This window comes from Buceros rhinoceros, unplaced genomic scaffold (genome assembly GCF_000710305.1).
Source record: "Buceros rhinoceros silvestris isolate BGI_N320 unplaced genomic scaffold, ASM71030v1 scaffold1223, whole genome shotgun sequence".
Taxonomy (NCBI): Eukaryota; Metazoa; Chordata; class Aves; order Bucerotiformes; family Bucerotidae; genus Buceros; species Buceros rhinoceros.
In genome coordinates, this window is record NW_010403972.1 from 2,969 (window position 1) to 21,312 (window position 18,344).

General features: G+C 39.9%; 1 protein-coding gene across 1 annotated transcript in view; it reads left to right on the forward strand.

Moving 5' to 3' along the window:
- Positions 1-11,425: 11,425 nt before the first annotated feature.
- LAMA3 (laminin, alpha 3) overlaps positions 11,426-18,344 on the forward strand; it is a gene marked incomplete at both ends in the record, with an annotated part of 74,806 nt that continues 67,887 nt past the window's right edge. Inside the window, 8 exons of the mRNA XM_010133179.1 lie at positions 11,426-11,560; positions 12,981-13,118; positions 13,634-13,680; positions 14,534-14,633; positions 15,545-15,597; positions 15,983-16,088; positions 16,748-16,847; positions 17,294-17,450. Of these exons, the coding sequence (XP_010131481.1) occupies positions 11,426-11,560; positions 12,981-13,118; positions 13,634-13,680; positions 14,534-14,633; positions 15,545-15,597; positions 15,983-16,088; positions 16,748-16,847; positions 17,294-17,450 (836 nt within the window). The remainder of the gene's footprint in view (positions 11,561-12,980; positions 13,119-13,633; positions 13,681-14,533; positions 14,634-15,544; positions 15,598-15,982; positions 16,089-16,747; positions 16,848-17,293; positions 17,451-18,344) is intronic.

The following is an 18,344-nucleotide window of genomic DNA, read 5'->3' on the forward strand; positions in this document are numbered from 1 at the left end:
GTAATCAGAAGAGTCTTAGAGTTATTTTTACTAGAATGAGTAGAAGAAATGTTCTTTGTCTTGCAATTCGCATTTCTGTACAGAACTTTGTTCATGTAGTCTGTTAAGATTTATCATGTTGGTCCTTCCTGTCAGCTATTTACTCATGAAAGAACATTGCTGTTCTATTGCTTCCAGGATAGAAAATAACAAAAGTAATCTAAATCTATGGGTTCTGCTTATCTGACTGATAATAATTTTTTGTAACCTAATGTTGTGGAAATTGTGCTGGATTAGATGAGCTTATTATAAATCCAATTATAGCATTTTTATTTTTCATGGACTTTAATATACTTTTTCTGTTTTTGTCATGGAAAAAAAGTGTTAGGAATGAATGCCTGAAGTAAGAAGTGATAGAATTAAATGTTGCATGCAAAGATAGATTCTGTTTCTTTAGAGTCTGATAACAAGGGAGCTCTGGAAATCACACAGACCAACCTCCTACTCAGAGCAGGTCTAATTAGATCAGGTTGCTCAGGTACTTGTTCAGTCAAGCCTCGAACACCTCCAAGGATGGAAATGCCACATCCACTCATGGCAACCTCTTTCTGTGTTCAACCACCTTCATGATAATTTTTTTCCGTAATACCTAATTGGAATTCTTGATGTTCCAGTCTGTTGCCTCTCATCCTATTGCTGTGCACATCTGAGAAGAGCGCTCTATCACCTCTGTATCCTCTGATCAAGTAGGCATCAATAGCAAAAAGTTCTTCCTTCTCAGTGCTGAAGATACTCAGCTTTTTCAGCCTCTTCTTATATGTCACGTGCTTCAGTTCCCCACATTGTTGGTGACTTTGCCCACCCCTTGTCCACAGCACCAGTCGTCTTATCGCAGAGGTCAATGAGGTTGATTGGGCATGTTTTGCCCTAGGAAAATTTATGTTGAATACATCCAATTGCCTTCCTGTCCTTCGTGTGTTCTAACACAATTTGATCACTGGACCTCCTTTCTCCCTGAGGAATGGGTCTCCTACTCCCATTAGCTTTTCTTTTGCTGCTTATGTACTCCTAGAAAACCTTCTTTTAGTGCTTCACCTCCCTTGCTAGTTTTAACTCCAGCTAAGCTTTGGCTTTCCTAATTCCACTCTTACATGCGTGGGCAATGTACTTGTATTGCCACCAAGTAGCCTGTCCCTGCTTCCACCTTCCATGTACTTTCTCTTTTAGTTTGAGATCAATCAGGAGCTCTGTATTTAACCGCGCTGTCCTTCTGCCACACTAGCTTAACCTTCTGCACATTGGGAAGAACTGTTCTTGTTCTAAGGAGGCTGTCCATGAGAATCAATTAGGTCTCCTGGGTCTCTTTACCCTTCGAAGCAATTTTACGCATAATCTTGCCAAACAGATAACTGAACAATCAAAAGTTTGCATTTCTGAAAGCCAGGACTATAATTCTGCTATTTGTCTTGCTTATTTGTCTCGGGATCTTAAAATCCACAGTTTTGGGGTCACTGCAGCCAAGGCTACCCTAAAACTTCACATGTTCTTCCTTGTTAGTGGGTGTCAGTTTGAACAGAGCATCTCCCCTAACGGGTTCATGAACTTCTACATCCAGAAATTGTCTTTGACACATTCAAAATAACTTCTGGATTGCTTGCACCCAGCTGCATTGCTCTTCTGGCAGGTATTGGGGTGGTTAGTTGTCCACGAGTACCAAAGCTTTCTCTAGTTCCCTAAAGAAGGCTAAATTTGCCTTCTTGTTCAGGTGGTCTGTAACAGACACCTACTGCAATATCAGCTATGCTGGTCTGTGCCGTGATCCTTACCCTCAAGCTCTGCACAGGTTCGTCACCTGCCCCAAGCCTGAGGGAGAGGCCCAGGCACTCTCTACAACCACAGACCCAGACAGTTGCTTCCACCTCCTGGAGCTCTGTCTGAGGTGGGATCTCTGATGTGCCATGGGAGTTAACATCACTCGGCTCTGAAGAATGTGCCCTGCAATGTGTTGAGACCATCACTGCACGATCTCCAAATAGCCCTACACAGTCTTGAGCTAAGGTGCTGGGCCCCTCTGAGCTCCTGTCACACCAAGTGCTGCAGCAACCATCGCACCTCCATCTGGTGTGCAATGTGAGCATCACCCTCCCTGGTCTAGCATCAGCCTTTCCCATCAGTAGCTCAGAGCTGAAGATGCTAGGGGTGACTCACGGCAGAGGTGGAACCAGAATCCAAAACTTCTGCACGAACTGAGAGCTCTAACCATGAGCAGCAGCCCCAGCAGGGTCCTGGGTGCCCTGCTCATGATCTGCCCCGCCAGACTCTCCATTATATGGTGGGTTCCTGCTCAGCCCTGAATTGCAATGCTTCCTAAGCAGGAACTAAACAGCAAGTGGGAGCTGGAGGAAGCTGCTTTGGTTGCTCCGGGGCAAAGCTTCCTCTGGTACCTACTCTGGTACCCTACTCAGAAGATGATCAACAGGATGCCTCATGACTGTGATTTCTCAACTGGTGCATGCCATCGCCATTGCACGCTCCTACTGCCCCTCCACAGGGGAGAACTTTGGTGCACAAGTTGAAATACACTCAGGACTGTATCCACAGGGTGGTTACATATTTTTCCTGTAGTTCAAATTGCTTGTGATATTTTTCCTGTGTGCCTAAAACATGTGTTTACAGAGACATATATTTTTCTAAAGGAAGATGTGTTTTGTGCTGACCTGACTGATCAGGTTTTGGTTTATTTTCATGTTGCTTATCTTAGACATAGGGTATTCAAAAAAGTAATACATGAAATGAGGAAAAATTCATAGTGCAGTTGTTATGATAGAAAAGTAGAACAAAGAGATATCATGATAGGGAAAAGAGACTTTTTTTTCCTAGATTTTTTTTTAAATATCTTTTTTTATAATGCTTTAAAGATAAAATTCTGCTGCTTTATGTGAGAACACCATTCAGAAATCTGTAGAGAACAGGTGGTTAAAGAACACCATATGATGAATGCTGTAATTATTGCAGTCATATTCCATTTTTTTCCTGCACTGATCCTTTCTTAGCTGTATATAGAAACAGTGTAAAGGATGTTATTGTTTCTTAATTCTTTCCCTTTTTATCTCATATTCTCCTTTTATTTTGGACAGCATAACACAGCTGGTATTAACTGTGAGAAATGTGCAAAAGGTTACTATCGTCCTTACGGTGTTCCAGCAAGAGCTCCTGACAGCTGTATACGTGAGTCCTCTATTAAGTAACTTCCCATGGTGGTGGCTTGGGGGTTTTTGACTATAATCAAGGTATGGGATGCATCTTTTGGGGAGGAAAAATTAAAGAGTAACCAAAAGATGTTGGAGAACAACTGCAAATGAATTTCTGTGTTGTTTTACACCCTTTTAATGGTATTCTCCTCGATTTATGTGTCATACGAGCCTAAAGCTTCAGACCAGGGCAGTAGGAGTAAGTAAGCCAGAAAAGGCTGCTGAAGAGATAGGATCACATAAGCCCAAGGTGCTGCTATGCACCCCACAGTGAGGAGTCAGGACCTCTAGGAGGCCACTCATATCTCCTATCCTCTTGACCTTGCTTTGCTTAGCTCTCTGATGTACACGTGAGGTATCCTTTGGCTTTTGGTCACTTGAAAATTTTATTCTATAGCTCAAAAGGTCACAAGCATCACTAATCCTATTTTATGCAGTGCTCAACATAATGACTAATAAATGACACAGTATGATAATTACTAATGTAACATTTAAAAAAGAAGAACGGAGTATAGGTAAGAGATGAGGACTGAATTGCAAACAGGCGGAAGGAGCCTTGTGACAAGTAGGAGGAAGGTATGGTTTGTTGTGTTTGAGCACTGAAATGAATGGGAACTCAACAGAGGTGTGGTGTGCTGCCATAACGCTGCGCATGGTGTGTCAGTGAAGTGGACAGAGCATGGTGCTTAGCCTGGGCTTTGGGCACAGATGAGCAGATGCCACAGAAAAGATAGTTGCTGCAGTGCTATGGAGTAATAGGCCGCAGCTTTCTGAATTAAAAAAACCTGAACACTAAGAAAATAACATAAGCGTTACTTCTAAAGGGATATCACAAAGATTAATTGATGCCATAAAGTACTTTGAAAATTTGTAACAGCATGCAAATGTTAATTCCTTAAATAATGGGGCATTCACAAGTGCAGATTTACTGTTATAATGCTGTTGTGCGCTGCTGAAAAAGGCAAAGTAATTGTTTTCCAGAGAGTGCCTAATTGCTGATACTTCCTTAGCCTGCAGTTGTAACCTGGAGCATGCAGAGGGCTGTGAGGAAGGGTCTGGCCGCTGCTTCTGTAAGCAGAATTTCCAGGGAGAAAACTGTGAACGCTGTGCTGATGGATTCTATAGTTATCCATTTTGTGTGCGTAAGTATACAGATAAAAATGCCTTTCCCCCTGTATTTTAATTCTTAAATGTTAAAAGAATTTAACAGTTTTCATTACACTGGGCTTGTTTAAAACATATGGTATTTCAGCTTCACATGTTTAGGCTTTCTGGTAAATCAGTTGTCATGATACTGAAGAGAGCCTGGTTTATTTTACAAAATGGTGGTTACTTGAAAATCAGGTAGATTGTGCTGCATTCTCACAATACTGGGTTCATTTAAGACATCTTCATCGAGGGTGCAGCCTATCTGTCCAGTCCTAAAGCCCCAGACAAATTGTTTAATCATGTCTCGAGGTCTTTAGGTAAAAAGACCACTTGGACTGGGAAGTGGAACTTGGCTGTAGTGAGAGAGAGGAGAGAAAATGGTTATGTGTTCTCTCTGCTTGACACCTCCCAGGATTTGGAGCTTGCATCCCTGATAAACAAAGCCTGGGGGCTTTCAGAGGATTCTATAATACATAAAATTAATTCTAAAATGGCTCCTGCATAGTGTTGGTAAGGCTGTCTTGGCAGAGCACAAGGCTCTTGGCCATGCTCTCTTATTTTTGCTGAGCTGCAGGTAGGTGCAGATATGTGGTTGAAGGAAGGGTTCCAGTTTGTTTCAGATTTTTTAAGAAGTGGTTGAAGGAAAGATGTTTGTAAACGCAAAGAAAATAGATATATTTGAAAAAAATGAGGTGTCACAGAACTGCTGAGTGCTTCGATTTACTGGGAAAGGTAATAGAATGCTATCTAATGCTATTGATTAATTGAAAATTAGATTTTTACTTTCAGATAAGGAATTTAAAATTAAGTGTTGGAAATTCAGAAAATTAAGTGCTTTCCCCATAGACAAATTATATATAAAATAACTGAAAAGAAAATGTAACATCAGGATTGTGTTTGCTGCATAAAAGCTTTGAGACTCCTTGAACAGATCCTAAAAATGCATCTGTGGGATCTTTTGTGACCTTAGAAGAAGCATGTTTCTGACAGCTGATAAAACAGGTCTTGTTCTGGGGCAGGATTTGAGGTCTGACTAAAAGGGAGGCACCATGACAAAAATGGAAGAGGGAAATCATTACAAAACAAAGGAAAAAAACTGCAAAAAATTGAATGTAGTTTGCATTCAATGGCTGTAATAGAATAAATCCTCTCTGTACAGCACATTCAAGATTATCACATCTGTAGCCTCTTGTTTATAATCCAACATTTTCAAGTAAGTTCAGCTCAGGTAGACCTTGATCTGAGTCCCACTGATTGTAGCTCATCAACACTGGTTCAGATTGTAATAGAGTAATGCTTACTGGGATGTCTCTCCCATTTCTAACCTGGAGGATTCTCAGATCAAAAGCTCCCAAGATGTACCATATGTTATGAAAACTGGCAGTTCAGGTAGTGAGTGGTAATGCCATGGTAGCAGGAGATGGACCTTCAGCTGGAAGCAGAAAATGTGAAATAAATATGGAGCTCCCTAGACAGCTCTCATAACGCTGTCTGGCATAAGAAAACCTTCCTCACAAAAGGGTAGGGAGCAGGGAAGCAAGCTGGTGGCGTTTTCGAATGGTGTCTGGCCTTTCATACTGTTCTTTCAAGAGGGATGTTTGAACCTAAATTGGAGATAAAAAGTTAAACGTTTCTTATCCTGTTCCTAACTGAAAAAAACTAAGCTGCAGTTGGCTACTAGAGTCATGTGAATATCATGCCCCCTGTATTGGCAGGAGATGACTTTATTGTTTGTCATGATCTTTAATGAAATAATGTGTCTGTTTCAAGTACCCCTCATTGTTTCTTTTGTTTTAAAGGTATTCCCGTATATCCTTTTACTTCTCCAATTGCAAGAGATGCTATGGCTGGTGACATAATAGGCAAGTTTCTGGTGTTTTTTTTCCCCCATTTCACTGTTTTTCCCCATGTTGCTTTTTTTTACTGTTTCAGTGGTGCTTGCTCTTTCACGGAGATTCACGTAGTTTTTGCCACTGTTGGTATTTTTCTGTCAGAGACCCTTTGTTGTTGCCAGAAGTTCATCATATTGTCATGTTTGTATTAAATACTCTAGTGGGCTGGTTCCAGAAAAAGTTACGGATCCAAGTAAGTCTGACCAGCCTCCAGCAGATATCGGCAGAAGAGGCTGCTGACCGTGTTTGGTGCTCTTATGAAGAGATCCATCAACACTTTCTGACACGTACAACTTGTCAGCTGCTTTGCACTCTAAATTTCTTGAGGCTAACTGGCCTCTGCTTCTGAACTGTCCTCTTGCACTTGGCAAACTGTACATTGCTGTTGGCACTGAAGGACCTTGGTTCCGAAGGGAGCTATGTGTTTCTTACTTCGCCTACTGCAAAGCTGCCTGAAATCCACACGATGATTCCCTCAGTGGCTTATATTTTTTAGTATATATTATCACACGGCAGGACGGAGACATCATCACAGCTAGTGCTTAATCACTTGTAACACACTTCAGAATTAATAACTTTAAAAAACCTTGAAACCCTCTTTCATATCCTAAAATCAACTTTCTTCCCCTTTTTCTATTAGCTTTAATAGAATCCGAGTTTATGTTGGCAAATGAAAGTGTTTTCTTCTGCGAATGTAGCAGACACTTAGACTTAAGCAGACAGTACAAACACATGCATGTATTTACACATCCCACTTGTTTTCTTGGAAGCGTCTGCCGTCAGAGCCCACAAAGCCTCAGTCTCCTGTACCCCTTATCTCCGTCAAACAACACCCAAAATAATTGCCCTGGTAGGCCTCTGGGTATGCTCCGTCGCACACCCCCTTCTCTCACATATCTTTAAAAGGAAGAGGAAAGAAAAATGCAAAGAAAAATCAGTAAATATAAATAAGTAAGTATAAACAGGAGAAAATAGATCTTGAGCTATTTACATTATTTCAACGAGTACCTTCTGAGTCTCAAGGCCTAAGAAAGGCAGCTGCCTCTAAGTGGAAGTTTCCGTGTCCATAGGAGTTGTAAATTTGTGCTGGCAGACTAAGCACGATTACAGATTATTATTTTTTAAAATGAGATTTGCATGTAACCAACCAAACCAAATAGCTTTTTTCGGTTCAAAAATAGTAATTACTAGGCTGTGTTCTGTTTTTCTCTGCAAAAACATGAGGAATTGCATGATTTTAAGCACTGACTTTGTTCCTTTCTTTTCCTTTCCTGTTATAACTAGAAGGTGGCTGCAAACCAGGACATTTTGGCCCCCAGTGTCTGCGTAAGTGTCGTAGTTTCTCGGACGCTTGGAGCCTGCGCTCTGGTGTAAATGCCAGCCTTCGGCTTCCAAGTGAAATAGGATCTTTTAAGATCGTAACGCCACAAATGTTTTCTTTGCAATTGTGCTCTTCAGCCTGCCAGTGCCACGGCACAGGAGTGCTGGGCAGCGACTGCGATGGAAATACTGGGCAGTGCAGATGTCGAACTGGATTTGGGGGTTTTTCCTGTGATACATGTGCAGCTGGGTATTTTCATTACCCCTTCTGCCAGGGTAAGCCAAGCATTCCCTTTCTGGAAGCACAGCCAAAAGAGAGACCCAAGTTTTATACCGGGGGGATGAAGGTCTTTTGCCGTGAAGATGTGTTCATAAGGGGCTGTCACAAAACTCAGAGAAGTTAAAGAAGAAGAAAAATGTGATGAGGGGGGGATTTCTATCTAAAAATGCCCTATTTCCTTGATTGCTGTCTGCCGTGTGATGCAGCTGTCAGACTCCAGTTTGGGGTTGGATTTAGTAACATTGATGAAATGTAGAATACCTTTGCAAACATATCTGTTACTTACCCTTGTTTCCAAGAAAAAAAACAATTTGTGTTTAATTTGAGTTTGCAACCTCACTTTGATGCACCAAGCTGCCATTTCTAATCAATACTAGAAAACTGACTAGTTTTAAACTTTATTAACCACCTCTGTCTTTTTAGGTATTTTATTAACCCCTCCCACCTGAGATAGTAAGTCCAAACCACAAATTGATTCATTTTAGTCTTAAAAAGGATGGAACTGCTTTCAATAGTTAGCATACCACTTGGGGTTGATAAATCAGACTATGAGTGGAGACAGGCCAAGTACAGTGCTTCAACACTGATGTTGAACCCAGCAGTTCCTTTTGCTCTTTCACTAACGTCTCCCTTGATGCTGAATTATTACTGATACGGGCTGATAAAAAAAAGCTGATAAAAATGAATCTTCTGGGAAGATTTTGGTCCTCTTGAGCATTAGGGAGTTGCTTTTTCTTTTTTTTTTTTTTTTTTTTTTTTTTTAAATTGAAAGAAAAATGAAAGAGGAGAGCCTGTGCAGAGGCTGCCTCTGAAATACCTTTTCTTGGTTGCAGTGTGTGAATGTAACTCAGCGGGTACCCAGCCTGAAGTCTGCAATTTTTTTGGGAGGTGTCTTTGTCGCTCTGGGGTAGCTGGACTTCAGTGTGACAGCTGTCAACCTGGCCACCACTCGTTCCCTGCCTGTCAAGGTAAATTTGCCGATGGCATGTCCAGCATCAGACAGGGCCATGAAAAGGTAGACAGGAGTGCTTTTTAGGTACTGTTTTTGCAGTGAAGCAATGTTCACAGCCATAAATGGGCAAGGGACTCTGGTGCTCTACAGTGAAGTCCTTGTACATTCTTATTCTCCGAGTATTAGTTCCAGGCATGTTTCCATAGTAGGGAAGAATTATATAGTCTGTTTTCTCATAGGCTTTTTTTTTGCACCGTCAGACAGTTTCATAGATCCTCAGTCAGCACGGCTATCTTACTGATAATCAAAGGATTTAAAAGCTGTTCTTGCCTGGAGACCTACAGCAACAGAGGATGCTTAATTGCTAAGGAACCGGCATAGGGGAGCTGTGAACTGTTAATCTGCTTTAGCAGAGGATTTTTGTTTGGTATCTTGTAAAATGTGTCTTCTGTGAATCTGAAGATGGGAAGCTCCCATTTTGCCCTTCACAGTGATTTCTCACTCATTTTAAGATCATACAGGCACAGAGCCAACCTCTGTTGCTGTACTCATGAAACATGAATGATCTCCATAGGATTTCACCAGTGTGCCTGCCACCAAGGACTAGCCTGCCTTTTACCAGAGAGGAAAACTGATGAAGTATAACCTTGAATATCAGAATGGTTCTGTGTGTGTACGAGGAATCTATCAAGTCCTGTCTAGCCCGTAGGTTTTGTCTGCCTTTGCAGTGAGTGAGAGAAGGCCCTTAATCCTTAGTGAATTTTACAGTGAGGAAGAATATAGGATATTGCTGTATCCTGTACTTCCTTGTACAGTTCAGCAAGATTTGTATAGAACATTGTGATTTACTTCCTCCTCTTTTACTATTTTTGTTTTTTGGCTATAGCAGTCCTCTTCTTTTTGGGCTTATATACTTGTTTATGTCCTGTGACTAGACAGCAGAATCCTTTATGCTCTTGCAAAGATATATTACCAAATACAATGGGTGGAATAAAGAAATCCTGCATGTCTGTGTTTTACGGTCTGGAGCAGATTAACGTTTTTTAATGAAAAACATAAAATCGGGCTTCGGCATTGGTACACACTGTTCCGTGGTTTTAAAGTACCCTAACCTTTTTTTTTTTTCTTAGAACTGAATTAGGTAGCAATCTTAAAGCAAATCAAACCCATATTGAATACATTTGAACTTCTAACACCAGAAGCTGAAAAGAGACATCAAAGTTTACAAGAGCATACAAAAACAAATTGTAAAAATCAGATAAATGTAAAAGATGGAGAAAAACGATTGAAAACCCAGTCAGTGGGATTACTCACACCTACTGCAGCTCACAGCTTGTTTTGTTAAAAGAAGCTGACATGGGTTTAAATTTAAACTAATGCAGCATGCTGCAATCTGGTGAGAAGTGAGCAGCCCAGCCTCCTACTCCTGTTTGGAGTTGTCATCATCAGAAGGGAGGTAGATCTATAACTTTTCGGCTGTTGCAGCTGGAACTGACCTCTCTAGTCTTGCCTTGCTGATCTCAGTAAAAGCTTTATTCAGTAGGAGTGATAGCCAAATTAAGCCTTTAAACAAATCGATGTTGTTAAAACGAGGAGAGCATGCAATATAATGTTCAGTTGTGGGTAGACTCTAGTATAGGTGATGTTTCTGGAAACTTCAGTGTTTGTATTTCTCTTATACTAACTTCCTAGCAAGCCCTGTTCTTTCCAAGCATCTTTGAAATAAACACAGCTAAGTCAGATGTCCTTGGCTGCAGCAGAAAGAGGAACTGAAAGGGGAAATCAGGCACATGAACATGGAACAGAAAGGCAGTGTTTGTTTTATGTTTCTGTCAGTCAGGCATTTCAGTCATTATAAAATCCAAGTGATTAACTGCAACACTTTGGCTTGTACCTGGGGCAGCTGGGATTTCCAGACAGGCTCCCGTTCACACACCTATAAATTATGATCCTTTATAATGTCCAGCATCATTTCAATGCAACAACACTTCTTATCTGTGGTAAAGCTGTTAGCCTAAAATAGCGGTAACTCCAAGAGATGTTCACTGTAGTCTGACAATAGCTTTTCTTATAGCCTGACAATGTACCTTGTGTATTACATGCAGATTCCTGCAATGCTCTGCTTGCCAGCTTGTAGAATTAAGATGTCAGTGATTTTTATCTTGTGTATCATTTATTTGTGCATTATGAACTTGTGCTTATGTATAAGCTTCTTGTTAGCCGTTAGACCTAGCCTAGCTTTCTGGATGCTGTTTCTCAGAGGTTATTTTTCAAAGATGTTAAATACTTCTGTCATGTGACATTCTTCCCTTTGTAAGATGGATTTCTGTCCCTTACACATGTGTTTTCCAAAGCATCAAGCTAAATCTCTAAACTGTATGTTGTATTTGCAGTAAGATCCTGATTATCAGTGGTTGAGGAAGAAATTGCAGTGTAAGGATCTATTTCAGAATATTTATTTTTGGTGGTAAAATTATGGTTTGTCTGATTTCCTCATGATCACTTTACATTCAAAGGTAACTTTTTTGGCAAATTCTGGTTGAAGTAAATGCTGGTTTGGAAATTTATATGTGAGGACAGTTACTTTTTTTTCTCTGTGCAGAATGTAACTGTGATGCTGTTGGCTCAGTGGAGAATACATGTGGTCCTAGTGGTCAGTGTCTGTGCCGTAGTAACTATGCTGGACTTAGATGTGACCAGTGTGCTCCAGGTTATTACAACTATCCCATCTGCTTGTGTGAGTAAAAGCCCTTTCTCCATTTACTGGGGTTTCCCTTATTTCTGCAGTATGGAAGAAAATAGATTTTCTGAAATGTATTACTATCTGCAACTACTGGTGTAACTGTGATAGTTTTGTTCCATCCCAAGCTGGCAAAAATAACACTGAAGGTCCAGGCAGTGGCCAGGCTTCCTGGCAGGCACACACTCTGCTAGCCCTTCCTGGCATATCATTGCTGTTCCTGTGCTAGCTGGATTTATGTGAGCGTGGTGATGTTTGCCCATGATGCAGTTGTATCTCTCTTTTAAAATATGAAATCTGAAGCTGAGGCTGGCTCACTCAGCATTACAGAACATGTTTGGGCTTCTAATATTTAATATTAATATTATACACTGTCCTGTAAACTTCTAAGTGAGCACATTAGTGTGTGCTCTTGACATGTGCCAACACTGCACCAAAAATCCTAGTCTAGAAGGGCTTGACTTTGCAAATCTTCCATCATATCAACATTTTTTCCTGCCCATGTGGATCAGTTGATCAGGCCCAGAACATGTATATATGTTTTTCACATCAAGCACAAGTGAAACCTGCAGGCTCTGTCATTAAAATCAGCAAGGTACTTAAACTTGTACAGAACTGCTCTTTCCTGAAGAACAAAAGATTATTAGTGCTAAAGGAGGAATGTATCCTCAGAACACTGCTGTTACTAAACACCACAACTGCAGCAAAAAACAGTCTGACAGGTTTGTTCTCTCTCTTTAGGAGACTGGCTACTACTTTACTAAAATAATTGTCATTAACTATTTTAGACTCTCTCTGAGCAAATATTAGTCCCCTGGGCTGTAGCAGCGTTGTTCTGTTTTTGTGGAATTATTCATATTCACCTGTGTGTGTAAATCATTGCACAACTGAGACCTTAGGCAGGAATCTGAAACAATAAGGCGGTTTGCATGGTGTATTTCAAAGCTTGCTTCTACCCTCAGATCTAAAGCTGTGATGGACAGACAGTGTTACATTCTATATTTCGCCATCCTATTTTTAAGTGCAGGTCTAATTACAGAATTTGCTCTGTGTTTTCTGTAACCATAAGAAAATCAAGAAAACAGAAAGCCAAAACCAAGCCTGTTCTTAGGATGGGCCAAAGAAGTTGAGGAAGAAAGATTTATTACAGTTGCAGAAAATCCTACCTCTTTCTGTCAAGAACAGAGGAAAAAAACAATGTCAGGATGGTACAGGTCACCTCAAACTCATAGGTTCCAAGCAGAGGTGAGGACCTTGTGAGTTATAGAAGGACCTTGTGAGCTATTTATTAGAAAGAAAAATGAAGAACACTCTAGACAAATAGTATTCAAAATTTCTGCAGTATGAAGTTGTGGAAAGTTGTTGCTGGTACCTACAGGGTGAACCCTCCCGCCACTGTCTATTGTTTGTTATGTAGCTTGTCAGTGCTCTCCTGATGGTTCCCAGCACAGGACGTGTGAGCCCGCATCAGGGCAGTGTGAGTGTCAAATGGGCATCACGGGGCGACAGTGCGACAGATGCCGTTCCTCAGCCTACAGTTTCCCCCACTGTGAAGGTAATGCTTCTGAGAGAAAATCCTCCATTCTGATTCAGATCACTCCCATTTTTATTGCAGGCTTCTCCAGGGCAGTCTGCTGCGGGCAAAGTTTTATAGAAACCCCCTGAAGCATGGGGAGGGAGGAGGGAGGAAGGGAGGGACATACCAGGAGCACATATTAGATATTTGTCATTCTGTATGCTATTTTATGCAGTGGACTACAAAATTAAAACCTTTTTTAGGTGATGGCACAGGGACTTTAAGAAAACATCTCTCAGTTCTGTAGTTAGTGCTCTATTTTTCCAAGTGACTATTTTGCATACCAAAACACATAGTCTAAACCAGCTGAATAAATATGTGAAAAATCATTATTAAAGTCGTCTTCTGGTCTTGAAGTTGAAAATATTTTAGTTCCTCAAAGTATTAAAAAGCCCTTTGAAAGTCACACTTGCTACATTGTACTTCTGCACATTCCACAGCTTTATTTTTAAAAGATGTCTGGTTTTGTGTGTTTGTTTTTTAATTTCATAAAGGTGTCAACAGTGAATGTGATCCTTTGGGTAGTATTGGTTCTCATTCTGTAAGTATTCTACCACTGCAGCTAACAGTATGTGTTAATAATTCATGTGCCTTTGTTAAAACATGTTCACTTCATTGCTCAAGTCCTGAAGTGGGCTCTTAGGCTATGAAAGAATTGCACAAACGTGTTTGCAGAGTAAGAGTGGAAATAAACTTTGTGTTTTGTTCTTTAATCACACCAGTGCAATTAGCTGTTGAGGATGGGGTTTTTAAATCTTTTATATATAGAATATGCACATTGTTTATCTCTTCCTAGTATGCTAGAACACTAACATATGCATGCAGATATGCATATAAGCCTAGGTATGTCTCAAAGACATACATCAAATTGTTCTGGAAAAAGCTTTTTTCTCCTTGTAACTGTTGCTAATCCTCTGTAATTAATTAATACAGTCATGTAATTAATACATTGATGTTTAGTGTTAGTAGCATATTACCAGAAATCACAGTCACTGGTAAACGTGTAGCAAGGAAGACCTAGAGGTCTGACCGATGAAAGAGAGATCTGTGTAGGCTCATGTATACAGCTATGAGTGTTTTCCACCAATAAAGGGAGGAGTAAGTATGAAAAATAATGATTATTTCTGAGGAGTTTTTCTTTTACCTTTTTGCAAAACGGTTAGTACTTTAGAGCTATTCTGTTTAGAATAAACTAGATATGGAAAAAATACGCAGGGTGGAACAATCCTGTGCTGATAGTATGAGACAGAAAAATCCAAGAAGCTTGAAGGAGCCTCATTTTCCATGCATCTGTAGAAGTCAGTAAACTGCCTGAGCTGCTCTTTAGTACTAAGAAAACCTCTTTTTTTTTTAATTAAATACATGAACCCATATTAATGCCTTTCTGTCGTTAGGGCTATTGTCAATGTCTTCAGCATGTTGAAGGTCCTACCTGTAGTAAATGTAAACCATTGTACTGGAATCTGGCCGAAGAAAATCCTGAGGGATGTACAGGTACGGCTTCATAGGTTGTTTCTTTGGTTGGCGAAATGTCTTAAATTCCTTTGCAAGTCATCTTTATTTGCTGTCGCCATCTTTGTGCTCAGTGACTGTCACAGCTCTTGTTAACAGCATGTTTTTCATTCTGCTTAATGGTAACACCAAATTACCCATGATACCAGCAGTTACTTTTAGAAATTAGACCGTAATTTCACAAGTGTTTGCTAGTGCTGGACCAAAGTGTGCTCTGCGTTACAACGATGTGTGCTTCGTACATCCCCACGGCAGCTTTACTGGAGTGAGACAGGATTTTTGCCCTTAACACTGAAACCAGAATTTGACTCATTTTTTTTTAGAAAACACTGCGTTTCCATTTATTATCTCCTAACTTGTAGAGGAGTGAAAAGCCTTCTTGCGGCCTTGGTGTTAATTACTGTGCCTTTCATGTAATTCATCTTGTGTGCCTCCAGTCAAAGAGTCAATACTGGGTTTCACCAGACCTCTAGGTCAGCGTAGCAAATTCCCACGGTGTTTGCTTCATTTGTATTTCATACAGAGTTGAACTGGTCCCAGAGTAGCACTGCAGAATAGAAGATTGCCAGTCAGGCTGAAAGACACCGTTTTGTCTGAATGCTTCTAAGAAAGAAAACACTTGTAAATCCAAACTCAAGACTGTTTTTCTTAAACATAAGTTTTAAAACACACCAGTAAATCACACAGACGTAGAAGTCCTTATTCTTTCTCCTTTGCTTATTCTTCTCACCTTGTGCCACTATCTGTCTGCAATTCTGAACCTTCCAGAGTAAAATCCATCTTGTTGCACTTACCTTGACTCAAAATTGCAGATTCATTGTGGTGGGGTTTTTTTTCCCTGCAAAGAATTTTGGAAAGATGAATTGCAAATTGTCTTTCTTTCATGTGTGCAGCATGCCAGTGTGATGTGAGTGGAACACTAAGTGGAATCGGAGAATGTCAGCAGGTAAAGTGAAATTAAAAGAGAGACATTAATTAAACTGATTTTTGTGAAGACAAATTGTTGTAATATTTGGTAAGGTAGAAGTCTTAGTACTGATTTTTGCTTTTGCACGTGAAGTGACTGGGTTTATACAGCAAAGAAGTGGTTTCATACAGAAGTGTTATACATCCTAGTGATGTCTCAAAGTTCTGAAAATTTCTCACAATGTTTATGTGTTTTCTAGTCTGTTCATTGAAGATGATAAATGCAGAAATTGTATCCCGATAATATTTTTTATTGAGATTAGAATGTTTTTCCTCTTTAGAATTAGAGGCAATTCAAATTACTGAAAGATGAAAGTTTTGGAAAAGATGCTGAAATATTTTTTATTAAATTGTTTTCTTCACAGGAGAATGGGCATTGTTACTGCAAATCTAATGTTTGTGGAGATTCCTGTGACACTTGTGAAGCTGGTTATTATGCTCTCGAAAAGAAAAATTATTTTGGCTGCCAAGGTAAAATGCTGAGGTTCCTTAGCGTGATATATATATACCTTGTTGCTAGAGATGTCCTTTAGTTCATGCCAAAAGACCTGTCTCCTGTAGAACGTTATTCAATATTGTTGTGCAGTATTGGTTTAAAATACGTGTATGCTATTATAGGAGCACATATAATAGCATACATGTCCTTGTATGCAATTTTAATAAGATAAATTAAGTACTGGAGTACCAGTCTCTGAAAAATTCACATCTTCCAACTTTTGGAAGTTAGGATTTGGTTTGGGTTTTGTTGTTGTTGTTTGTTTGTTCTTAATAATTTTTCATCATGATAATGCTGTAGAAATTCTGACTTACTAGCAAAACATTCAAATGGCTGTTCTGCAAAACTGTAGATGGCATGGCTTATTACTTGTGATTCTTTTAAAACGTGGCTTTGTCACATTCCAAGGAGAATTAAAGAAAACAGCCACAACCATGGGAAGTCAGAAGTAACTGCACCTTATCCACGTGTGTTAACGTGTTTTTTGAAAGAGTCTGAGGAGAGGGGAGTCTGAAGGGCTCCAGAAGAAGGAAATGAGTCATTAACAGTGTTTTTAATTAGTGGAAGTGAGGTGTGTTTTCTGATAACTTTTGTAACTTTTTTTCTTGTGGGGCTTCTGCTCTTTGCCTGACAGGCTGTCAGTGTGATGTTGGAGGATCCCTCAGCCTGGTGTGTACTGAGCGTTCAGGTGGCTGCCGCTGCCGGGCACATGTTGTGGGAACAACCTGTCAGGAGTAAGTCCGTTCGTGGCATGTTCTTTTGAAACTGCCCACAAGTCCCCTGCTATCGTTTCACTTGAGATTCTGGATTTGTTGATAAATTAGTTGGTAAATTGTATTAGTTATTGATACTAATTTTGCTGGGCAGTTTTCTTCTGATATTAAAATAAATTTTTTTAACTTTTTCCTTAAATAACCAATACTTGTTTTGCAATAATATTGCATATGTATCTATATATCTGTCAGGAGTTATGTAGGAAGACATACATAAGCTGTAAAAGCTTCTGGAAAGAGATTTAGAGAATTCTCATTACATCCATCTTACCAGCTGTCTTGAATTTATTAGCTGCTATCAAGATTCCTCAGTCATCAGGAGGTCACCTTTCTTCCACTGCTTTATGTTCGTAGATGTAGACCATACAGTAACTGGTAATTCTTTGTTGGTTTTTCCTCCTTGAAAGGCCTGAAGAAAACTATTTTTTCCCTGATCTTCATCACATGAAGTTTGAGATTGAAGACGGTACTGATGTCAAGGGAAGGAAAATTCGTTTTGGCTATGATCCTCAGGAATTTCCTAGCTTCAGTTGGAGAGGATATGCCCAGATGTCCTCTGTACAAGTAAGCTGGTATTTCACTCAGGGCTTTGGAGTGAAAACATAGGTGTATGGTATGTATATCTCTATCGTAATGCTGTAGGTGTGCAATGTCATGGAGAACCCAGAAAAAAGGACAGGATCTCACTAATCTGAACCCTTTGGCACTGTATCGCTCTTCGGGTTAGTGAGTGTTGGTATTGTTGTAAGTTAGTCATTACTTGTGCAAATGTGTGTTCTTTGAGGGTTTTCTTGTAAGAAATGTGAATTTTGCAATAGGTGTAAAAACAGGAACTAATAGATTTGAAGTCTAAGTGCAGAAATTGTTGTCATGCCAGGACAACAGAAACAGCCGAAGACTGATGCTTGGCTAAATAATTTGATTTACACAATCCCATGGTAGTCTTTGCTGTAAGATTTTCAGGTACCATCACAGTGCTGTCACTGAAGTCTTCTTATACTTGCAACTTATATTGGACGGAGAAAGGCAACAATTTTCAGTAGGAATGATACCTTCACATTACAGCAAAGAGGAAAATGTGTGACTCAGTAGAAGCAGCCATGAGCAGGAGCATATCGACAACATTTATTTTAGTCTCATGACAGTCTATAAATAAACTATGCAACAACAGAGGGAATAAGTAAATCATAGGAAGGAAGTCACCATAATTTAATTGTGTGAGAAGGGCCCTGTCTGACTTTGGACTGAACTGCTGAGCAAGTGAACCAGGATCTTAAAACAGCAGATTTGAGCAATATATGGGATTTGCTCACTCTTCTTATAGAAGTAGTACTCTGGTATAGTTGTGTCCAGCCCTCATGGGTTGTCTAAGGACTAATGGATCACTATAGACTGAGACATAATCACATATCCATTGCACAAGCATAGTGATTCCCTCTCTGTTCTTCGCTTCTAACT